Source organism: Salvelinus sp. IW2-2015, unplaced genomic scaffold (genome assembly GCF_002910315.2).
Source record: "Salvelinus sp. IW2-2015 unplaced genomic scaffold, ASM291031v2 Un_scaffold1577, whole genome shotgun sequence".
Lineage (NCBI taxonomy): Eukaryota > Metazoa > Chordata > Actinopteri > Salmoniformes > Salmonidae > Salvelinus > Salvelinus sp. IW2-2015.
The window spans coordinates 36,508-62,331 of record NW_019943004.1 but is presented as its reverse complement, the minus strand read 5'-3'; the positions used below and the strand labels follow the sequence as shown (position 1 = coordinate 62,331).

At 43.0% G+C, this 25,824-nt stretch overlaps 1 protein-coding gene across 1 annotated transcript in view; it reads left to right on the top strand.

Annotated features, from left to right (window-relative positions):
• Positions 1–14,244, top strand: part of LOC112071308 (arf-GAP with Rho-GAP domain, ANK repeat and PH domain-containing protein 2-like) — a 149,494-nt gene extending 135,250 nt beyond the window's left edge. Inside the window, 5 exon segments of the mRNA XM_070439339.1 lie at positions 5,637–5,727; positions 8,646–8,681; positions 9,031–9,094; positions 11,159–11,272; positions 12,900–14,244. Of these exon segments, the coding sequence (XP_070295440.1) occupies positions 5,637–5,727; positions 8,646–8,681; positions 9,031–9,094; positions 11,159–11,272; positions 12,900–13,262 (668 nt within the window). The 3' untranslated portion in view covers positions 13,263–14,244.
• Positions 14,245–25,824: the final 11,580 nt, after the last annotated feature.

Genomic DNA, 25,824 nt, shown 5'->3' with positions numbered 1-25,824 from the left:
AGCATCAGTCCTTTATCCATTCCTATTTAGAACGCAAATTAATTAATATGTGTATATTAAGATTAGTATAAGGAAAGTTTAGCAAAAACCCATTGACAGTTGAATTTATTGATGTTATGAATATAATACTTTCAACCTCTTCCAGCACATTAGTTGATACTCTGTCCTGTTAAAAAAGGCTATTATTGAACCATTGTTATAAAACAAGTAACACAATTTCTCATCACGATTACACCTCAAAGCAAATGCACCATTGAGCATGACACTCTACAAAAAACAACAACAAACACAGGACTGTACATGGTGTGTATGTGCAGTGGCAACAAGCCTCCCCTGAGGCCCCTCTCTTAGCTCCAGTCCAGATGTGGTTTGTAAAGGAGTGTGAAGACGAGTTAATAATGGATGGAGGTGGAGGGAAGGAGAGATGAAAGGGAGGGGATGCTTTGAATGGAGGTTGTTCTTTCCTTAATGATTGTAATATCAGGCTGCTTTGCAATGTGGCTTATTACCACGCGAAGAAGATTTAAATTAGCAGTGTAGCGGAAATTTTATTGATATTCTGAGAGGCATTTCTTTTTTTGTGTGTGTGTGTGCGGCGATAAGCAAATGTTAAGTGTTGGATAGGTTGGTGTCAGGCAGAAGAGTAATGTCTAAGGCCCGGAATTGCCAGGGACCTCACGATACGATATCACAATACTCAGGTGCCGATACGATATGTATTGCTATTCGATACTGTGATTTTATTGCGTGTCGATGTGCCAAACATATTGCTCACTATACAGTATGTCTGCTGCAGAGAGACGAGAGAAAGCGTGAGGAAATGTGACCGACCGTTTCGATTCGGTCTTATGTAGCAACATTTGAAATTGTGTTTTTTTCATTGGATACAATTAGAGACTCAGAGCTAGAAAATGTTGTTTCATACACTGCAGTTGAGGAACAATGAGAAAGTAATTCTGCTTTGAAAGTTGATAAACTTGTAAACCCACTTTAAGAAAATTACCCTTCAATGTTTTGGTGCACCTACTGGAGAGCTTGTTTTGTCTACACCCATTCAGCATCGTTCACACCCTCTTAAGCCTTAGCCCCAGCCATCTCTTTAAGGATTCACATGTGAGGCAATGTGGTGAACACACGCTACATCAAATAAAATCTACTTTTATTTGTCACATGCACAGGATACAGAAGGTGTAAATGGTACACTGAAGAGGTTACTTGCAACAGTAGCAATATCAAAAACAGGAAGTGTCCAGAATTTTTTTTCTTCTGAGTATTGCCCGACACACTTGTCTAAATTGATGGGCCCTGTGAAGGAAATGCTATAACCACCAGCCACATCTAGCTAAGTGGATGGGTCACTATTGTCTAGACATGTTCACATGTTCATGAAATACAATAGATGGTTGTAATCACCCCCAGACACACCTGGCTAACTTGATGGGTCATGTAATCATCTGGCGAAGTGGAGTTTTTGTTTAGACATGTAGCTAGCTAGCTAGCTAAACAATGACCTGGCATAATACCAACTACTGAATACAGTGCCTTGCGAAAGTATTCATCCCCCTTGGGGTTTTTCCTATTATGTTGCGTTACAACCTGTAATTTAAATAGATTTTTATTTGGATGTCATGAAATGGGCATACACAAAATAGTCAAAATTGGTGAAGTGAAATGAAAAAAATTACTTGATCGCGGGACGCTTGCGTCCCAACAGCCTGTTAAAATGTAGAGCGCCAGATTYAAAAAAAAATCTATAAAATCAAACTTTATTAAATTACACATATAAGATACCAAATTAAAGCTACACTCGTTGTGAATCCAGCCAACATGTCAGATTTCAAAAAGGCTTTTCGGCGAAAGCATAAGATGCTATTATCTGATGATAGTGCAATGGCTACACTCTCTTTGTTGACAATTTCAACCATGCCGGCGCTACTCAAAACGCAGAAATAAAACATGGCCCGCCGCTGACTGCCGCAAAGACGGCGAGAAACTCCAAAACTATATAAACAGTGCCATTAGCTTATGGACGCAGATTCTTTTGTTGGCAACTCCAATAGATGTCCCATAAACATCACCAAATGGTCTTAGTTCGATTAATCTACCGGTCACCATATAATATCCAAATTGTCCATTATTGGCAGCCGTTTGTTACCCACGAGAACAAGACACCCTTGTCAATTTGCGCCAAAATCACTGTACAAACTTTAAGAAAAAATTACTCTACTAAACTTTGGCACAAGAAACATTCCAAATATTCAATACTTGTTGATAAACAACTTAAGGTATTTGATAAACAGTTAATCAAAATCGAAATCAATTGAAGAGACGGGTACAATTTGTTTAACAATAAACAGGCATATCTCAACAAAACTCACGGTGAAATATGTTCAAAATTGATCTTTAGAGACTTGCATAACTCTCCAAACATAAACACCAACTAACGTACAACTGAAACCACTTCCGGTGTCAATATCTTTCTCCAGGTTGACAATGAATAAACCTACTTACTTAATACCATACAATGGGCGACATCCAGTGGCAAGCAGTAGAAACTGGATGTGGATAGAGATTCTGGTGTGCCATGATATTCCCATTGAACAACAGGACTTAACATAAAAAAGTTAGTCCCAGGGTTTTAACTGCTATAATATGTCTGTTAACTTCAGAGTGTTTTCTATCCAAATCTACTAATAATATGCATATCTTATATTCTGGGGATGAGTAGCACGAAGTTGAAATTGCGCACGCTATTTTTCCCTAAGTGAAAACTCTGCACCCTATCCTCAAGAAGTTAAAAAAATTCTACAAATTAGGTAAACTGAAAAGTGGTGCATGCATATGTAATCACTCCTTTGCTATCAAGCCCCTAAATAAGATCTGGTGCAACCAATTACCTTCAGAAGTCACATAATTAGTTAAATAAAGTCCACCTGTGTGCAATCTAAGTGTAACATGATCTCAGTATATATACACCTGTTCTGAAAGGCCCCAGAGTCTGCAAAACCACTAAGCAAGGGGCACCACCAAGCAAGCGGCACCATGATGTACAGATCAGGGTTGAGTTATTAAAAAATATCCGAAACTTTGAACATCCCACGGAACACCATTAAATCCATTATAAAAAAAATGGAAATCAAATCAATTTTATTTAAAGAATATGTCACCACAACAAACCTGCCAAGAGAGGGCCGCCCACCAAAACTCACGGACCAGGCAAGGAGGGCATTAATCAGAGAGGCAACAAAGAGACCAAAGATAACCCTGAAGGTTCTGCAAAGTTCCACAGCAGAGATTGGAGTATTTGTCCATAGGACCACTTTAAGCCGTACACTCCACAGAGCTAGGCTTTACTGAAGAGTGGCCAGAAAAAAAGCCATTGCTTAAAGAAAAAATAAGTAAACACATTTGGTGTTTGCCAAAAGGCAGACTCCCAAAACATATAGAAGAACATACTCTGGTCAGATGAGACAAAACTTTAGTTTTTGGGCAATTAAGGAAAATGCAATGTCTGGTGCAAACCCAACACCTCTCATCACCCCGAGAATACCATCCCCACAGTGAAGCACGGTGGTGGCAACATCATGCTCTGGGGAAGTTTTTCAGCGGCAGGGACTGGGAAACTGGTCAGAATTGAAGGAATGATGGATGGCGCTAAATACAGGGAAATTCTTGAGGGAAACCTGTTTCTGTCTTCCAGAGATTTGAGACTGGGACAGAGGTTCATCTACCAGCAGGACAATGACCCTAAGCATACAGCTAAAGCAACACTCGAGTGGTTTAAGAGGAAACATATCAATGTCTTGGAATGGCCTAGTCAAAGCCCAGACCTCAATCCAATTGAGAATCTGTGGTATGACTTAAAGATTTCTGTACACCAGCAGAACCCATCCAACTTGAAGGAGCTGGAGCAGTTTTGCCTTGAAGAAAGGGCAAAAATTCCAGTGCCTAGATGTGCCAAGCTTATAGAGACATACCCCAAGAGACTTGCAGCTGTAAATGCTGCAAAAGGGGCTCTACAAAGTATTGACTTTGGTGGGGGTGAATAATTATGTTCGCTCAAGTTTTCTGTTTTTTGTCTTATTTCTTGTTTGTTCCACAATAAAAAATAAATTGCAGCTTCAAAGTGTTAGGCATGTTGTGTAAATCAAATGATACAAACCCCCCCCAAAATGTATTTTAATTCCAGGTTGTAAGGCAACAAAATAGGAAAAATGCCAAGGGGGTGAATACTTTTGAAAGCCCCTATACAAACATAGCTGTAGTATGAATCTGCAGGTAGCTAAAGCTAACAAACTAGGTTCAATGTTAGCTATCTAACATTAGGCTATAGCTAGCAATGCAAATTAAGTTTGGATTCTAATAATATTAATACAAAGATCATACATGCAACTTTAGCTAGCAAGCCGGCAAGCTAACATTTATTCGCTAACTAGTGTTACGCTTTAACTTGCAATAAAAACGACTTCCCGACAAAATGTTTAAATAATATCTGAAAATGTAGCTAGACTCTCATCCGTATACATGGGTGAATGCGTCACTGGAACCATTTAACTCTGTTTGTTTGTAGCTACATCTTGTTTGGCCAGCATTGTGTCAAGTCACTCCGGTTCACATTGACCATGGCGTGTGCAGAATGTAGCCCATCACTTTTTCCAACTGATCTGTCGATAGTCTTTGTAGTTCTCAATGGCTAACGTTATATCTTTCAAAGACAGCACAGTAGAAAGGCCTGTCAACGCATACTGAACAGCTCACGTTATAGACAGAAGCATGCTACATGGCTGACCAATCCAAACTCATCACCCAGCATGTCCAGCCCACCCATTATCTCAGCCAATCATGGCTAGCGGGAAGTTTCCTGCCTTTTTTCATGGCTAAACCAACTAGGCTCGTAATTGAACAATTTTATTCGCATTTATGGATGAAATACACATTTGTTAACAAGGCAAATTAAAGTTCACATGTTCAAGAAGGCATTTCTGTTCCAAAACACATTTTGATAGAAAAACATTATGTTTATGTTCAAATGCCTCTCCTGTGAAGTAGTGATGTGAAACATATGCCTAGTCTCCTGAAACGAGTCACAAATTCATTTTGATCAGTCGGAAACAAAAGTGGTGAAAACATGTTGGCGAACAACCTATATGATGAAAAATACAGGATGTTTGGTGCAGGTACAGCCGACTAGCGCAAGCTAACGATACTTACAATAGCACAATTTAAATAAATACAAAATTATTTGTCTTTATTTATTTATTATCTAATATTGGAGTCAATTATCGCTACAATATCGTCCAAAAATAATATTGCGATATGTAACTGTATCAATATCTTCCTCCATCCAATTATTCTCTGGTACTGATTGTTTTTTGGAAAGCGTCTGTTTGGACTGCCTGTCTTGTTGAGACCCCAAGAGGTCTTGTTGAGACCCCAACAGGTCTTGTTGAGACCCCAACAGGTCTTTTTGAGACCCCAACAGGTCTTTTTGAGACCCCAACAGGTCTTGTTGAGACCCCAACAGGTCTTGTTGAGACCCCAACAGGTCGTCTCATGACACTTTTGCAAAAAAAAATGCTCTTGCTATTTGGATTGCTTGAAACTGCCTACTTCCCTTGTCTGACTGACTTCCTGTTTGTCCAAGAGCACTAAGCCAGAGAGAGAGGTCCCACTGAAGTTAGTCAAGTGTTACCTAGGACTGAAGAAGAAGCTCAAACCACCCACCAGGTAAATATCACTGATACTTATCACATATACCTTATCAAAGTGTAACTAATATATCTAAAAGTGTTATTAAGATAGATTCATCATTATTAGTACCGGTCTTCTTTACTGTGTTATTTTGTCTCTCATGATGTGAGTTCCTCATCCCCCCCAAAATATGTAATGCCTTTGTCTTTTTGTTCCGAGTGCCTCAACATCAAGGCTATCCAAACCACTCCTAACACCCTCACAATAACACCATTGATTAAATGTACACTGGACAAAAATATAAACGCAACATGTAAGGTGTTGGTCCGATGTTTCATGAGCTGAAATAAGAAATCCTAGAAATGTTCCATACTCACAAAAAAGCTTATTTCCTTGAAATGTGTTGCTCAAATGTCTTTATATCCCTGTTAGTGAGCATGTATTCTTGCCAAGATAATCCATCCACCTGACAGGTGTGGCATATCAAGAAGCTGATTCAAAATCCTGATCATTACACAGTACCAATTTTTGGCCAGCTTCCTCCGAATGGAGAAATATTGCTGCCACTTTATTTTATTTTCCTAATCTTGTATTATTGTAATTTATGACTCATGTCAAGCCAGCTACATTTTTGTTGGCATGAGAAGGAGGAAAAGGCACAAGCCAACCCAATGTTTCATGTTACCCAATTAACAAGCCAACCCAATGTTTCATGTTACCCAATTAACAAGCCAACCCAATGTTTCATGTTAACCGCAATCTACAAGCCAACCCAATGTTTCATGTTACCCAATTACAAGCCAACCCAATGTTTATGTTACCAATTAACAAGCCAACCCAATGTTTTCATGTTACCAATTAAACAAGCCAACCCAATGTTTCATGTTACCCAATTAACGCACCCAATGTTTCATGTTACCCAATTAACAAGCCAACCCAATGTTCCATGTTACCCAATTAACAAGCCAACCCAATGTTCCATGTTACCCAATTAGCATTTCTCATAATTTTGGTTCGTCGGAATTAGAGTTGGTGGGGAGTTTACAATGTGATTGTCTGTGTTTTCAGTCCTGGAGGGGAGAAAGAGGGGATGAGAGAAAGGGAGGAGGGAGATAGTGAAAAGGAGAAACGAGATGAAGGAGAAATGGAGTGGTGGTGTGAGGAAAGATTGTGTCAGTTGAGAGAAAGAGAGAGAGAGAGACTGGGAGGAATGGAGGGAGTCAGAGAGGCTGGGAGGAATGGAGGGAGTCAAAGAGAGACTGGGAGGAATGGAGGGAGTCAAAGAGAGAAAGAGAGAGCGAGGCTGGGAGGAATGGAGGGAGTCAGAGAGACAGAGAGACTGAGTGGAACAGAGAGTCAAAGAGAGAGACAGAGAGACAGAGAGAGAGAGGCTGAGGGGTTGGAGGGAGTCAAAGAGGGACTGTGAGGAATGGAGGGAGTCAAAGAGAGAGAGAGAGAGAGAGGCTGGGAGGAATGGAGGGAGTTAACGAGAAAGAGAGGGAGGAATGAGGGAGTCGAAGAGACAGAAAGAGACTAAAACACATAATTAAGAACAGGCCGACCTGAGAAAGGGCTTGGAGGAGGATGAATGGGCTGGGTTAGCTGGCATGGAGTTTAGATAGGCTACAAGCTTGGAGGAGGTTGAATGGGCTGGGTTAGCTAGCAGGGAGTTTAGATAGAATACAGTCTTGGAGGGGGTTGAATGGGCTGGGTTAGCTAGCAGGGAGTTTAGATAGGATACAAGCTTGGGGGAGGTTGGCTGGGTTAGCTAGCAGGGAGTTTAGATAGAATACAGGCTTGGAGGAGGTTGGCTGGGTTAGCTCGCAGGGAGTTTAGATAGGATACAGGCTTGGAGGAGGTTGGCTGGGTTTGCTAGCAGGGAGTTTAGATAGGATACAGGCTTGGAGGAGGTTGGCTGGGTTTGCTAGCAGGGAGTTTAGATAGGCTACACGCTTGGAGGAGGTTTAGCTTGGTTAGCTAGCAGGGAGTTTAGATAGGATACAGGCTTTGATGAGGTTGGCTGGGTTAGCTAGCAGGGAGTTCAGATAGGATACAGGCTTGGAGGAGGTTGGATGGGTTAGCTAGCAGGGTGTTTAGATAGGATACAGGCTTGGAGGAGGTTGGCTGGGTTAGCTAGCAGGGAGTTTAGATAGGATACAGGCTTGGAGGAGGTTGGCTGGGTTAGCTAGCAGGGAGTTTAGATAGGTTACAGGCTTGGAGGAGGTTGGCTGGATTAGCTAGCAGGGAGTTTAGATCGGATACAGGCTTGGAGGAGGTTGGCTGGGTTAGCTAGCAGGGAGTTTAGATAGGTTACAGGCTTGGAGGAGGTTGGCTGGGCTAGCTAGCAGGGAGTTTAGATAGGATTCAGGCTCGGAGGAGGTTGGCTGGGCTAGCTAGCAGGGAGTTTAGATAGGATTCAGGCTTTGTCTCCTCCTCATCTCCTTGGTTTTCCCACTCTATCTGGTCTTCCCCCTCTTCTCTCCTTCAGCATCCCGGGCGAAGGTGCTGTCCCATTGAGTGTGGCCACATCCCTCCTTTACCTGACCCTTTCATCTCCTTCCCCTTCTCCCCTGTTGCGTCTATTCCTCCTTTTCAAGGGTCTGGATACTAAGGGTGGCTCTAGAGTAGGATGACTGAATAAGCAGCTATACTTATCCCTGAACTAACCGTGTAGGKGKGGGGGGGGGGGGGTACATCTTGACTCCTAGCATGAGGGCTAAATATAATAATGAACATTGTGTTTGTCTGTAATTGAAAGGACGATTATAAATATATTGATGGTAGTAGACTTTTTCCCTAAGATATTTTCTGGTCATTCGAGTTCAGGGGTTCTGCAACTTCTTGTTTTCTTTTGAATTGACGTGCGAGATGCCACAACAACTTTTCATCAGAGTGTGGGTCACCAGTTTGCAGGAAAATGACGTTTAAACCATCTTCTCCCTTTCCTTTAATAGCTGGGGTTTCACCGTCTACACAGACAAACAGCAATGGTGAGTGCTTTTCACTGCTTTTTCAATTTCAATAATTCATTACCTTCACCCTCCTCTTCTTCTGTCGTTTTCATCAAAGTTTGACAGAACAAAATAAGAAGTTGAGAACGAATGATTTCTTCACCAGATTAGATTATTCAGATGTTTTTCAGTGTTAAAAATAAGGCCATTATTTCCCCTCAGCCCCACACCAGTGTTAGGGTATTGGAAGTTGTATCTCTTAACCACAGATCCAGGATCAGATCCTTACCTCATATGCTATCCTTTACCATTAGGCAGTATAGTAAATCTGACCCTAGGTCAGTGGTTAGGTGGTCATTTATATCTACTCTTTTTTTCTGATCCACAGGCATTTCTGCTGCGAGGGGAAGGAGTCTCAAATAGACTGGGTGACTGACATCATCACCATGAAGGTACATTCAGGGTTCAGGAAACTTCTTAGGAAATAAAGGGTGTGTTCAACATGGTCGATGTTTCACTATGTTATATCGATTTTATAGCATTGACGGAATCAGCTTGTTGAAATGGTGTAAGGAAAACACGTCTGACATAGAACGATCACTCCTGATGCACGTACTGTGAGAGTTTGATCCACAGATGTTGTTTCATTGTATGGTCTCTTTCCACCAAGTGTATGAAAACGTAATAATCCTTGAACGGAAGACAATGATACATATTGAGAATGGTTTGTTGGTCCTCTCCTTTCGCCATGCTCATTCCCATGAAAAATTGTTTGATTAACACTCAGGAAAAACTGCATCTTTAAACAAGCGAGATACGATAAATCATATTTACACTCCCATATCATTGTTCATCATTTTCCATTGTAACCCCCAAAAAACGGGGACTAACACGAAATACAATACATAAATAAGGGGAAGTGCTGTGAAGTTTTCGAGGTCACTCAGCGATAACATAAATCACATTATGTGCAAAATTCTCAGCCACTGGAATAAGGTCAGGGAGATTGTAACCATCACATTGGTGAGCAGAACACTACAGTACCTACTTCTACAGCAGATATAGCTAAGTGTTGTTTATGTCAGTGGCTGACAGCACACAGCCGCCATAAATAATGCAAAGAGAAGAGAAGCTACAGATGTTTCAGATGAGCGAGAGAACATCACTCTCCTTTTTCTCGTTCAATTGTTTTTTCTCTCTCTCTCTCTCTCTGTTTCTCTCTCTCTCTCTCTCTCTCTCTCTCTCTCTCTCTCTCTCTCTCTCTCTCTCTCTCNCTCTCTCTCTCTCTCTCTCTCTCTCTCTCTCTCTCTCTCTCTCTTCAGGGAGGGTTATTTTCAGTCTCATTTTATTTTTTATTTTTTTAAGGACATTAACAAAAGCGAGACTATTTTGTTATTACTATGAGAAAATATAGCTTTTTAAATGTCGCAAATTCATCAGCACTCATCCTTACTATTCTGAAAAGTGCATCAGTGCATCTCATAGATACACAAAGAGAAATCTTAGCTTGCCATTGCCCTATTTGTGCGTTGTCGTCTCGTTGCCGACTCTACAACCATCAACTGTGCTTCTTGTTTGTCACAGGTGCTTCATGTAAGACCTCCTCTTTAGCGATTTACTTTAGGTCTGTCAGTAAAAGACAGACCTAAAGTGGAAGGCCATATTTTTGGCTAGTGCGTTTGCTAGAGCGTGAGCAACAGTGACTTTTCCCTACTCTCAGCTTTCAAAGTCAGTCCCTAAACAACTAAATCTATAGCAGGGTATAGCAAGCTAAAAGTAGTAGACTCCTCTCAAAGCTGCTAAGTATAGGGATTGGCAGCTTCCACAGGACTTGTGAGAAGGAGAGAGAGAGAGAGGAGAGAGAATACTTATTCTCACTTTCTTTCCTCTTACCTTTTAGCAGGCATTTGGCTTTCAGAAAGTGTTTCCATAGCAACTGGCAAAAGGAAGTCTAGTTTCTTTTTGTTTTGGGGAGTGGAGGTCCAAGCACACGTTCCAGCACAAATTAAATGAGGAGATGAAAATAGTTAAAGGGGGATCTCAGGTCAACCTGTGACCAGGAAGTGGACAAGTCGTTAAAGTTTAGTACGAGCAAGCGCGGTCAGGATTTTTTGTCAGGAACACCGGGTCATCACCCTGCGACTCTCAACTCTCTCCACCGTAACTGGTGGCTCAGTATCGCTGCCTTTAAAAACATACTCAGAGAAAGTTCCAGAGAGACAACGGCAGCAACACAACCTGATATTGTTTATAAAGCCAACATTCTCCATAGGTATTGAAGATCATGGACAATGGAAATTGTTAGAGTTTTAGGTGTAGTCATTTTTTTTTATCATAAACTGTTGCGCTTTCTCCAACGTCTCCAAGTGAACTCATACTGAACAAAGAATGTCCCTGAATTTTGTATTGTCAGAATAATGTCATAGTTTCAAAAATGGTTGCAGAAACTACGTATAAGAAGTGTCTCACGATAGACATAGAACAGTGTATTGACTAATCAGTGTCTGTGTCGTCAGCATGGAGGAGACCTCTGGTCAAAGAACAGAGATCACAGCAGACCTGCAGTTCAAAAAAGCATGTCAGCAGCCCAGCAGAGTCCACAGAACATTAAACACAAAACCAGCAAAAATGTAAGTCTCCATATCATCTCTCCACCATGAATTCAGTCCTACGCATAATTTAGTCAGGAAGTGAATCAAGCCAATACACTTGACTTGGTTGTTGATCACCCATCCTTTAGCTCTATTAATAGTGTGGAAGCTGAACTCTTACAGATAAGAGCTTATCATATCATGAGACAGTAGATTACTTTATCTACAGTGCCTTCGGAAACTATTCAGACCCCTTGACTTTTTTCCACATTTTGTTACGTTGCAGCCTTATTCTAAAATGGATTATAGAACAAAAATATCCTCAGAAATCTACACACAATACCCCATAATGACATCACAATACCCCATAATGACATCACAATACCCCATAATGACATCACAATACCCCATAATGACAAAGCGAAAACAGGTTTTTGGATATTTTTTGCACATTTATTTGAAATAAAAAACAGAAATAGCTTATTTACATAAGTATTCAGACCCTTTGCTATGAGACTTATTAAGCTCAGGTGCATCCTGTTTCCATTGATCATCCTCAAGAACACAGTGGCCTCCATCATTCTTAAATGGAAGAAGTTTGGAACCACCCAGCCTCTTCCTAGAGCGGGCCATCTGGCCAAACTGAGCAATCAGAGGAGAAGGGCTTTGGTCAGGGAGGTGACCATTAACCCGATGGTCACTCTGACAGAGCTCTAGAGTTCTTCTGTTGAGATGAGAAAAGCTTCCAGAAGGAAAACCATCCCTGCAGCACTCCACCAATCAGGCCTTTATGGTAGAGTGGCCAGACAGAAGCCACTCCTCAGTAAAAGGCACATGACAGCCCGCTTGGAGTTTGCCAAAAGGCACCTAAAGACTCTCAGACCATGAGGAACAAGATTCTCTGGTCTGATGAAACCAAGATTGAACTCTTTGGATTGAATGCCAAGCGTCATGTCTGGAGGAAACCTGGCACCATCCCTACAGTGAAGCATGGTGGTGGCAGCATCAAGCTGTGGGGATGTTTTTCAGCGACAGGGACTGGGAGACTAGTTAAGTTGGAGGCAAAGATGAACGGAGCAAAGTACAGAGAGATCCTTGATGAAAACCTGCTCCAGAGCGCTCAGGACCTCAGAGTAGGGCGAAGGTTCACCTTCCAATAGGACAACGACCCTAAACACACAGCTAAGACAATGCAGGAGTGGCTTTGGGACAAGTCTCTGAATGTCCTTGAGTGGCCCAGCCAGAGCCTGGACTTGAACCCGATCTAACATCTCCGGAGAGACATGAAAATAGCTGTGCAGCAACGCTCCCCATCCAACCTGACAGAGCTTGAGAGGATCTGTAGAGAAGAATGGTATAAACTCCCCAAATACAGGTGTGCCAAGCTTGTAGCGTCGTACCCAAGAAGACTCGAGGCTGTAATCGCTGTCAAATGTACTTCAACAAAGTTCAGAGTCTGAATACTTATGTAAATGTAATATTTCAGTTGTATTACTTTTTTTGCAACAATTTCTCAAATCCAGTTTTTCCTTTGTCATTATGGGGTATTGTGTGTAGATTGATGAGGGATAAAATATATAAGAAATGTTATAATAAGGCTGTAACCTAAAAAATTCAAGGGGTATATTCAAGAAATGAACCCTTTCTCTACCTCTCCCTTCCGTAGCCGTCAGACAGAAAGTTGTCCCTAAACATCAGCACACCTCCCAGTGAAGACGAGAAAACAAGGAATAGAGAAGATTGTGGCAGTCTCCAGTACAAAACAGCCATAGTGGCTAATTGCTTGAAGCAGAAGGACCGACTCGTGACCCCCGGGACTGGTCAGAGAACTGTTTCAGCGGGGCTGATCCAGCCCCAGCGCTGTCCCTCTCCACGCCCAGAGGCCCAGGACCCTCCGAGTGGCGTCAAGCACCCCAACAGGAGACCCGTTCGGATGGGAGAGGGGGGTCTAATGCCACCCAACCTCCTCAACGAACTTAACTCTGTGCTGAATAAGACTGGCCGTAGCGCCAAGGAGGAGAAGAGCTGATGGAGAGATAGAGAAGCCCAGAGAAAAGAAGAAGATGAAAATGTAAAGTGAGACTGAGACAAAGAAAGTGCAACAGAAAGGGAATGGAAGATGATTAGAATGAAAAACAGAGCGACATGGAGACAGAAAGACTGTGGAGACAGAAATACCGTGGAGACAGAAAGAGAGACAAAGAGAGAAACTGAGAACAAATAACAAGTTGTCATTCTCTACAAGAGGGACCCCCGGGAGGGAAATTAGAGTTTGGAGTGGAGAACAGGTCCAAGTGCTATTGATGGACATATTATGGGAAACTCCAGGTCGACCAACACACTAAAACAGTCATTTCTAACAGTTCTCGAGTCTGCCCAGATACATTTCTACACCATTACCTATGCTATACCAAACTAATTATACTATCAAATTCTATAACATTTTTGGCTTTCGTTAAATTCAATATTGATATGATATGATTAATATTGGTTGACAATGGAATATCTTCTTCTCCAAAGGAATGTACTGTATCTATTCTGTTATTGCATTAAATGTTATTTCCTGGTGACATACTACATCATTTTCTTTATATTGTACAGTTGTATAATACACTGCACATTGTACGTTCTGTTCTTTGACTGTATTTGTGTATAAAATACTGTACTGTATGTTTTATGTGTATTAGGAAATGGGAGACACTGTTAACCCATAGTATTCGATATGTACAGTATATTTCATTACGTAGTATTTCCTTCACAAACGACTTGATTTTTAAAATATGAATATTGATCAATTCTTATTCAAAGATCTGTTATATCGTTTGAGTGCCAGGGCAGATGCTTTTCCCAAATGGGATTTGAACCCATTCGAAAAAAGACTCTTCCCGGAAAAAAAAAACGCCTACCAACTTTTATTTTCTGTCGTTGTTTTATTCATAGACCTCATCAAAGGGTTCTTTTTTTTTTTTTATTGTAGTAAAATGTAAAAATAAACTCTGCATCTTAAGTCATCCGCTCTCCTTATTGAATAATGTATTTCAGTCTAAAAATGTTTATGCACTGTAGACGATTGTCACCCAGGCTCTCCATGAAGAATTCATCTTGACATTTTATTCAGATTTCTTTCCTCACAACATAACTGCTAATTGTCCTTTAGTTCAACATCTTATCTTTTTATTTTAATCATGCTCTGACTGTGTGTTGATAGTCTGAAGATATCTTACGAATAACACGCCTTTTGTTCTCACAGTGTAAATACCTGTATTTTACTGGCTCTGTAATATTCATTTCATTAAGATATTCATTTCATTATGTGGGCTGAAGTTATCGCGCTATTGCATGATGGTCATTTCATAACACTGGCTTCTCACTGTTTCTGTACAGCGTGATTGTTTTGTAAATTATTTCATCCTAAATCAAATCAAAGTTAATTGTAGTGTACCGAGTTCAGGGAAATTCTTACTTGCAAGCACTCTCAAATATACTAGCTGTCTTTGTTATATACACAGTTTGTTTTGATTCCAAACCACTTGTATTACACTAAAGCCTTTTTAGAGATCTGTTGTCAATTGTTCCAATGTTGTGGCCTCCTCTATACTCCCAGTACAGCCAGATGTCATTGTTTCAACTCAACAGCACTGAAGTGGAGCTCGCGATTAGAGACGATTAGCTCCCGGGACTTTGTGAATGTGTCTGTCACCTGCCTCTGTGCACTTCTATGCCTCTGGGCACCTCTGGGCGCTAACCGAAGCACACACACACAAACACACACACACACACACACACACACACACACACACACACACACACACACACACACACACACACACACTCTGTGGGAATAGAATTGCACTCGATCCGCATCTCACGGCAGCTTTCACTGCAGGAAGGTCACCATATGGCAGCAGAGAGTTAAGTGAATGAGGCAACATTATGAACTCTGCTGTGACCTTGCCACTCAAGAAAGGTCGCGTACGGTGGTAATGTTACAGCAGTGGTGCTTTGAGCAATGCATGGAGTTGGAGAGGGACCAGTTACCTATGTTAACACAGAAAATGTTGAGTGTGAGAGAGAGAGATGAGGGAGGGAGGTGGAGAAAGAGAGGAGGGAGGGAGGGAGAGGGGGGGAAGAAAAGAGAGAGAGAGATGAGAGAGGGAGGTGGAGAAAGAGAGAGAGAGATGAGGGGAGGGAGGGGGAGAAGAGAGAGAGAGATGAGGGAGGGAGGGGGAGAAGAGAAGGGAGAGATGAGGGGGAGAAGAGAAGAGAGAGAGAGATGAGGGGGAGAAAGAGAGAGGAGAGAGAGAAGAGGAAAGAGGATGACTTAGGAAAATTTTCAAAATGATGAGCCCTTGTACTGCATGTGAGAAGAGTTGAATTAACTGGATGGGCTGTAGTAACAGTACAGACAGTGTCGTATTAAATCCAGATGTTTGTCAATTGTCTGCTTTTGTAAGGTATAAGACCACGGTACGGTACGGACCTTGATGAGTTAGGGAGCGAGCAGCGGATCAATCTGTGGAGGAGTGTAAAATGGAGAAAGTCGCCAGAAGATATGTGAATGACTTCTACTTATGTAGCAACGGGGTTGGGTAGGTTACTTCCTAATGTAATCCGTTAGTTACTAGTTACTGTCGCCAAGTTGTAACGTAACGGTTACTTTTGGATTACCCAAACTCAGTATGTAATTTGATTACTTTCAAGTTACTTTTGGATGAACATTTAACGCACTGGCAGGCAACTAGAAGACAAAATGGATCCATCAAACGCATTTGGTGTGTCATCATAGTGGTACTCTGATTGGTGTGTCATCATAGTGGTCTCTGATTGGTGTGTCATCATAGTGGTCTCTGAATTGGTGTGTCTATCATAGTGGTCTTCTGATTGGTGTGTCATCATAGGTGGTCTCTGATTGGGTGGTGTCATCATAGTGGTCTCTGATTGGTGTGTCATCATAGTGGGTCTCTGATTGGTGTGTTCTTCATCATATGGTCTCTGATTGGTGGTCGTCATTTTGGTGTGTCATGGTGGTCTCTAATTAGGTTGGTCATAATTATGGGGCTAAGGGCTAAGGAGAGAGGTGGCCAGGCTGTCGTGGGGCTAAGGAAGAGGTGGCCAGGCTGTCGTGGGGCCTAAGGAGAGGTGTCTAGCTGTCGTGGGGCTAGGGAGAGGTTGCCTAGCTGTTGTGGGGCTAATGAGAGGTGGCCAGGCTGTCGTGGGGCTAAGGAAGGTGCCTAGCTGTCGTGGGGCTTGGGAGAGGTGGCTAGCTTGTTGTGGCTAATGAGAGAGTTGGCCAGGCTGTCGTGGGGCTAAGGAGAGGTGGCCTCAGCTGTCGTGGGGGCTAGGGAGGTGGGCCTAGCTGTTGTGGGGCTAATGAGAGGTGGCCAGGCTATCGTGGGGCCTTCTGAAAGACATCCTTGAGCTGATCATTAGAGACCTCCGTCTGGACCCTGCAATCATTTCCATTAGGTAATCCACTCCAGAGGTGGATTGAGAAAACGGTCCAGGCCGACCCCTGGACACCAAAACACAGCACATTTCACCAGAGGAGAAAGAGATGAGCTTAATGATCCTGTTGATTCACGTCCACATTTCCCATTTTTGGCCTTTGTGTTTATCTGTGAAGCCTTGACCGTTCCATTTAACAACCTCTTCCCGGAGTGACCATACATTCGTTAAGACGGTCAGGTAGTTCACGCCTCACTTCTTTCAACAAGTGTTACTCTACGTATCTTCTGTCCCCTCTCTCTTCTCTGGTCTCTCTCTGCTCTCTCTCTCTCGTTCTCTCTCTTGTCTGTCACCGAATGTCCTCTCTTCACATCTAAAAGTCTTTAAACCATAAAATCGCATCTCCTCCCTCCCCCACTCCTCTTTGCTGTCTGGGGTCACACCTCTCTCTGTCTCTCTCAACCCCAGCCGCCTACTCTTGTCTCTCCTTCGTGAGTCGCATCGACGTCCTCTCTCATCGCTGTTCGTGGTCACCCCTCTATATTGCTACTGTCGCATGCGGCTACTCCCTCTCTTTCTCGTCCCCTCTCTCTCTCCCTCCTGTCTGTCACCCCACCCTCTATCGTCTCCACCTCTCTGTCTCTCTCCGTCTTCAGTTGGCCTCGCATTTCCAGTTGCCTTTTCCTTTTCTCTCTTCTCTCTCTCTGGTCTCTTTCTCTTTTCCTCTATCTCTCCCTCATTTCTCTCTCGTCTCCCAGTCTCATCTCCTCCTCTGTTCCCTCTCTGTCTTCTCTGGGGTTCTCTCTCTCTACTCTCTGCCTCTCCTTTCACATCCCCCCTACAATCCTGCGTCTCTCTCTCCTCTTCTCGTCCTCGATTCCCCCTCCACATTCTCCTGATCCCCCGGTTAAGGGCTCTCCTCTCCATCCCATTCTCTCTGCTGTCTCCTCTCTTTTTTCCTGGTGTCTCTATGTTCTCTTGTCTCTATTGTCTCTCTTCTCTGGTGGGTCTTCTCTCTCTCTTCGCTCTTCCACTCTCGCTGCTCTCTCCCTCTCTGTGTCTTCCCATCTCGCTGTTGTTCCTCTCCTCCCTCCTCTCCTCTCTTCCTTCTGTTCTTCTCTCCCCTTTCTCTGGGGTCCTCTTCTCCCTTCTCTTCTCCTCTCTCTGTCTCTTCTCTCTCTCGTCTCTGTGTCTCTCTGTCTCTCTGATCTCTGTCTCTGATTCTTGTCTCTGTCCTCTCGTCTCTCTCTCTCTCTGCTCCTTTCCTCTCCTCACTCTCTCCTCCTCTTCTGTTCCTCTCTTCCTTCTCTCTCTCCTCCTCCTGCTCTTCTCCTCCCCTCCGTCTTCTCCTCTCCTCTCTCCCTTCTCTCGTCTCACCTCTCCTCTCCTCTGTCTTCTCCTCCTGCCGTCTCCTTCTCCTCCTCCTCCTTTCTCATCTTCCTCCACCTCTCCTCCTCTCTCACCCTCCCTCCTCCCCGCTATCCCCTCCTCTTCTCCCCTCTCTCCACCCTCTTCCTTCGCCCTCCTCTTCTCTCTTCTCTTCTCTCTCTTCGTGGTCCTGTATCTGTCTCTGTCTCTGTCTCTGTCTCTCTCTCTGTCTCTCTCTCTAGTTCGACCACATCCCAAGGACACAGATAGTGATATCTGGGTGCTAAATTCCAAAAGCAAGGGCATCATTTATTTATCACAAAGATTTTGTGATTATTCTGAAATACTATAGCCAGCCATTGCAACCTCCCATTCTAGCATTTTGTCCTAAATTGTGTTATCAACACAACAAAAGCTTAATTTAGAAAAAGTGGCCAATTGGAATTGACGCAAACATTTGCTCATTAAAGATGCATAGAGTTTCTATATGGTGGGAATCTTCAGAGTGTGTGTGTGTGTACGTGTCTGTCTTTCCCCTATGTTTGAACAGTCTGATAACTGACATACTGTTCCTGTGCAACACAGACATACCAATCACAGAGCTCGATAGCTCATTATTAATGCATTACAGTATTTAAACAGTAATGGCCTGTCAATATTGGAGACCTTGGATATTTGGTCCAATCAAATAGCTGTCAATAAAATAGTTGTTTTGATGATGTGGTGTAAGGGCGAGTCACCATGGAGAAGGTCAGTAAACAATGTGATGAGAATGTTAAATCATCCTCCTTTTGAAAATAGGAAAATACTGTTTGAGGTTGAAGATAGACTTCAGAAACATTGGCTTGCTGATTTTCTGAGCCTGAATAAATGTCAACCTTCAAGATGATATAATAACTGGTGTTACAGATAACACAAACAGATACCGATAACATTTTCTCATCCAGGTGATTTGATTGGCCCGAGAGAATCACAAGGAACATTTTTGATTGGGCCAAACAAACAGTGATGGAGGCACCCGTGTGCCATATTTGTGAGTCACCTGAACCAGCATCTGTGCATTATAGACCTCTCTAACGCCCAGAACGTTCCAATTCAAACTCCCATTCACCAGCTCTGCAAGCATTATAATGTCAAAATACTTTCATTGATCACCAAGCATGGAGTTCCAACATTAAAACGCTTGCCGAGCTGGTGAATGGAAGTTTGAATCGGGGCTTTCTTGGCGTTAGAGAGATACTGATACTGATTCATGGGACACCATAATCGGCTCGGAGATTCAGATGTGTTGGCGACTGGCTGGCGTATGGAGCACAGTGTGATGATTCAATCACAATCTATGGCATTGTCCGCATCGATGACCATGCTTTGCATTTTAAAGAGTGGCGCACACACCGAGCTCGCACCTCAGATGTTCCCGCAAGGCTCAGGAGAGTCCCTTTGTATTCTGGCGCCTTCAAGGCTGAAAGTGATTCAAACTGGAGTTGACATTGTGAATGAGTTGACATTGTGTGACAAACACTGAGGTTACCAAACATTATGAACACCTTCCTAATGTTGAGTTGCAACCCCCCCCCTCCTTTGCCCTCAGAACAGCCTCAATTCATCCGGGCATGGACTCTAGCGTTCCACAGGGATGCTGGTCCATGTTGACTACAATGCTTCCCACAGTTGTGTCAAGTCAGCTGGATGTCCTTTGGGTGGCGGACCATTCTTGATACACACAGGAAACTGTTAAGTGTAAAAAACCCAGTAGCGTTGCAGTTCTTGACACAAACTTGTCACTTACTACCATACCCCGTTCAAAGGCACTTAAATGTTTTTTCTTGCCCAGTCACCCTCTGAATGGCACACATTTTTATTTATTTATTTCACCTTTATTTAACCAGGTCGGCCAGTTGAGAACAAGTTCTCATATACAACTGGCCAAGATAAAGCAAAGCAGTGCAACACAAACAACAACACAGAGTTACACATGGAATAAACAAACATACAGTCAATAATACAATAGAAAAAGTCTATATACAGTGTGTGCAAATGAGGTAGGATAAGGGAGGTAAGGCAATAAAAAGCCATAGTGGCGAAATAATTACAATATAGCAATTATACACTGGAGTGAGAGATGTGCAGAAGATGAGTGTGCAAGTAGAGATACTGGGGTGCAAAGGAGAAAAATAAATAAAGTAAATAACAGTATGGGTCTTACTATCCAGGTCTGTACCCAAACAATTCGAGCTTCTACTTTAAAAATCCATCTTTCCAGAAACAAGTCTCACACTGTTGCCGCTTGCTATAGACCCACTGCGGCCCCTAGCTGTGCCCTGGACACCATATGTGAATTGATTGCCCCCCATCTATCCTCAGTACTCGTGCTGTTAGGTGACCGAAACTGACATGCTTAACACCCCGGCCATCCTACAATCTAAGCTTGATGCCCTCAATCTCACACAAAATATCAATGAACCCACCAGGTACAACCCCAAATCCGTAAACACGGGCACCCTCATAGATATCATCCTAACCAACTTGCCCTCTAAATACACCTCTGCTGTTTTCAACCAAGATCTCAGCGATCACTGTCTCATTGCCTACATCCGTAATGGGTCTGCGGTCAAACGACCACCCCTCATCACTCTCAACGCTCCCTAAAACAGCGAGCAGGCCTTTCTAATCGAGCTGGCCCGGGTATCCTGGAAGGATATTGACCTCATCCCGTCAGTAGAGGACTCCTGGTTATTCTTTAAAAGTGCCTTCCTCACCATCTTAAATAAGCATGCACAATTCAAACATTTTTTAACCAGGAACAGATATAGCTCTTGGTTCTCTCCAGACCTGACTGCCCTTGACCAGCACAACAACATCCTGTGGCGTTCTGCATTAGCATCAAACAGACCCCGGTGAAATACAACTTTTCGTTGAAGATAGTAACAAATATACACATGCAGTTAGGAAAGCCAAGGCTAGCTTTTTCAAGCAGAAATTTGCATCCGGTAGCACAAACTCCGAAAAGTTCTGGGACACTGTAAAGTCCATGGAGAATAAGAGCACCTCCTCCCAGCTGCCCACTGCTCTGAGGCTAGGAAACACTGTTACCACCGATAAATCCACTATAATTGATAATTTCAATAAGCATTTTTCTACGGCTGGCCATGATTTCCACCTGGCTACCCCTACCCCGTTCAACAGCCCTACGCTCCCAAAGTTAACAAACAGATTACCGACCATTTCGAATCCCACCGTACCTTCTCTGCTATGCAGTCTGGCTTCAGAGCTGGTCATGAGTGCACCTCAGCCACGCTCAAGGTCCTAAACGATATCATAACCGCCATCGATAAGAGACATTACTGTGCAGCCGTATTCATCGACCTGGCTAAGGCTTTCGAATCTGTCAATCACAACATTCTTATTGGCAGACTCAACAGGATGAGGTATGAGGTAGTTGGATGGGCTATTTACAGATGGGCTATGTACAGGTGTAGTGATCTGTGAGCTGCTCTGACAGCTGGAGCTTAAAGTTAGTGAAAGAGATATGAGTCTCCAGCTTCAGAGATTTTTGCAGTTCGTTCCAGTCATCGGCAGCAGAGAACTGGAAGGAAAGGCGACCAAAGGAGGAATTGGCTTCGGAGGTGACCAGTGAAATATACCTGCTGGAGCGTGTACTAACGGATGTGTGCTGCTATGGTGACCGGTGAACTGAGATAAGGTGGGGCTTTACTGAGCAAAGACTTATAGATGAACTGGAGACAGTGGGTTCGGCGACGAATATGAAGCGAGGCCAGCCAACGAGAGCAGGTTGCAGTGGTGTTGTAGTATATGGGGCTTTGGTGACAAAACAGATGGCACTGTGATAGATTGCATCCAATTAGCCGAGTAAAGTGTAGGAGGCTAATTTGTAAATGACATACACAATTTACATTTACATTTTGAGGAGGAGGATTATTTGAAGAGGTAGGTATCAGATGTCTTCAGAAGATGGGCAAGGACTCTGCTGACCTAGCTTCAAGGGAAGCTGGATCAATCACTGGTGCCAGGACAGAGAAGAGCTTGGTCTGGGCTGAGCAGGAGCTGCCTTCCCGTAGGGGTGGGAGGGCCTACAGACCAGGACAAAGTGCTCGTGTTGGGGTGTAGGATTTGTGTATAGCCTGAAGGTAGGGAGGAGCAGTTCCTCTTGCTGATCCGTAGGTAAGCACCATGGTCTTGTAGTGGATGTGAGCTTCGACTGGAAGTCAGTGGAGTGTGTGGAGAAGCAGGTACAGGAGAGAACTTGGGAAGGTTGAAAACCAGGCGGGCTGCAGCGTTCTGGATAAGTTGCAAGGGTCTGATGCCAAGAGCGAGGAGTCCAGCCAACAGCGAGTGACTGTAGTCCAGACGGATGAGGACAAGTGCCTGGATTAGGACCTGTACCGCTTCCTGTGTGAGGTAGGGTCGTACTCTACGGCTGTTGTAGAGCATGAACCTGCAGTCACTGCTTTGATGTTTGCAGAGAACTACAGGGTGTTGTCCAGGGTCACGCTAAGGTTCTTTGCACTCTGGGAGGAGGACACTATGGAGTTGTCAACCGTGATGGAGAGGTCTTTGCGAAGGAAGGCCTTCCCCGGGAGGAAGGGTCTTGTTCGAGGTTGAGCTTGAGGTGGTGGGGCGACATCCAGGCTGACATATCTGCCAAGGCTTCTGGGTAGTTCTGTGTGAGTGGGACCAGTGGACTCAATAGGCTGAGTGAATGAGTGGGACCAGTGGACTCAATAGGCTGAGTGCATGAGGACCATCCACGTCTCCAATTTTCTCAAACCTTAAAAATCCTTCTTTAACCTGTCTCCTCCCTTGTATCTACACTGATTTAAAGTGGATCGAACAAGTGACATCAATAAGGGATCATAGCTTTCACCTGGATTCACCTGGTCAGTCTATGTCACTGAAAGAGCAGGTGTTCCTAATGTTTTGTATCCTCAGTGTTTAATAATACACTTTCCTGTTGTTCTCTGGAATTTTGTAAAAAGGGCAGTGAATTTGCTGATACTTTAAGCTCTATCTGTGTGCAGACACACATGGAATGTTTTACCTTTTAGATATTATTCTGAACTGAAGACACAGTTAACCACGTTACATCTTATTAGTTGATAGTCATTTACTCTGTCTTTCTCTGTAGACTCGCAAGCTGGCTATAACTATGGATATACATGTATGTACAATATAATTGATTCATATAAAACATGGAGTCAGATTGATGAATGTAGTTATATTATTAGTCAAGATAATTTTTTAACATCAACTGAAATCCTGCTCACTGTGTGTTGGTGTGTCCACCAAGCTGCCCATGATAATCTATCAGGGATAATCAGGCCCAAAGAATAAACAAAAGCAAAGAGGATTCTATCCGCTTTCCCGCTTCAATTGGATATTATCAATGATTTATATATACACTAGAGGGTCAGGGGACGCTGTTTTGATGTCCCGTGCCTCCATCTTGGTACTCCCCCACCAGTGTAAACAATATTTTGGAAGGTATGGAAATGCCTTTATTAAATAATGTCTACATTTGTTTTTCTCACGTTTATTCTATTACAGACACCTTAATGCATAGTTTAAAAAGTATATTATGTGAGCTAAATAAACAAAAAAACATACAAAAATATTTAAAAAAATATTTTCCTTAGAGTATAATTTACTATTACTGTTACTGTCCCCACTATAACCAAAAAAATAACATCACATTTTGTCCTTGAAACATTTAATTGAAACACTTTAGAATTCCTTTCATTCCTATGGAGGACTGCTTCTTCTGGGGAGTGACAATATGGCCGACCTGTGGCTTCAAAATCCCTCATTGAACATTACATAGCATCCACAATCCAGGGTTTGTATGTATCATTGGATATCAACCACTTGAATTTGGAGGCTTGAATAACACGACAGCGGCTCACACAATTACCATTGTGAAAAACATTGACAGAACTACGATAACAGCAGATGATGCTGGAGAGAGCTAGCAGGAAGCAGAATGGCCCGGCTGAATAGGAAGGCCTGCAATCTTTTCACAAATGATCCCAAATTGCATTCATCATGGTAATTTTAGACCAGTGTTTGTGATTTTTACTTGATCATTTCCACTCCAGCGTGTTCCCTATGTACATAGAGGATCTGGCTTTTGGTTCGTCTCGCGTTGCCATAACTCCGAAATCACATCGTTCTCGACGAAGACTTTGGTTAACCCTTTGAAATATCTTGTGTATTAAAAACAGATATGTTTCTGCTCTGTGGAACAATAAAGCGTCGTACTGTGATGGATGTACTTTAATAGCGTTAAGACTCATACATTTTACAATTAGCAATCAACGATTTTGAGCTCATAATTCACATGAAGTCCTCCCTTATGGCAAAGTATTTAAATTAATCTTATGCTCTATCTCTAAGCTTAGAAACAGACTCATATTTCCTATCATAATGCACATCACACACACACCCCTCTTTCCCAAAGCGAAATGGTCTGATTAGCCACACAACAACAATACTCTGCTAATTATCACCTGAAAGACAAAGCAACTCCTGATAGGAGATGTCAGCACAGCCCTTAGGTGGGTTGGATGTACGGAGGGAGGGAGGGAAAGGGAGGGAGGGAGGGAAGGGAGGGAGGAGGGAGGGAGGGAGGGGGAGGGAGGAGAGGAGATTTAAAAAAGGAAGAGAGAGAGGGAGAATGTAGGGAGAGGAGGAGGGAGAGAGAGATAAGTTTATGGCGAGGATTAGAGAGATAGATAGAATGATAGGTGGGGTGCAACCAGAAGAAAGAAGAAAGGAAAGGAAGGAAGGAAGGAAGGAAAAGGAAAGAGAAAGAAAGAAAGAAGAAGAAGAAAGAAAGAAAGAAAGAAAAGAAAGACAAGAAAAGAAAAGAAAGAAAGAGAATAGAAAGAAGAAAGAAAAGAAATGAAAAAGAACGGAGGACGAGGAGAGGAAGGGAGTAAGGGATTAGGGAAAGAAAGAAAGAAGGAAAGCTTGAGAAATAAGAGGAAAAGAAGAAGGAAGGAAGAGTAGTGGAAGGGAAGAGCAAGGAGAGGAATAGGAAAAAGAGAAGAAGGAAGAAGAGCATGGAATGGAAGAGAGGAAGGAAGGAAGGAAGGAAGGAAGGAAGGAGAAGGAAGGAAAGGAGAGGACAGGGAAGGAAGGAAGGAGAGGGAAAAAAGAAGAAAGAGAGAAAAATAAAAGAGCTTAGTTAATGTCTGAGAGCTGTCTGAACTGGGGTTGTGAAAAAAAAACGACTGGACTGGGAGATGTTCTGATGACTACAAGTCTACATTTAACACGAGGGAAGTGACAGATGTGACAGATCTTTTCTTAAAAAACACTTTGGCCAGGGTAGTCCTATTATTACAAAGCAGTGAAACACTGCTACGGACTTTGCTTAGTATAATATCCAGAAAAGAGGCCAGATGCAGACAAGCGATAGCGAGGAGCAGACGGAGACCACAACCAGACAGAAGAGAGAGAGACACTAGGATAGTCAGAGCACAGACAGGTACGGGAGCTACACACGACAGCATGAATCAGCAATCCTTAGCAGGACAGAAAGGAAGACAGCAACACTGAGATGCCTTAGAGCTCCTCGAAAGAGAGAGGATGGACACACACAGATAGATATGAGAGAGGGGTAGAGAGAGAGAGAGGGCATGTTAGAATATAATAACATAGTATTCCTACTAGTTAAAACAGCTTAGCGATGTTCGCTACGTATATAAACACTAGCTTACCTAAATTAAACAGTCCTAGCCGAGTTATGCTTCTATTTA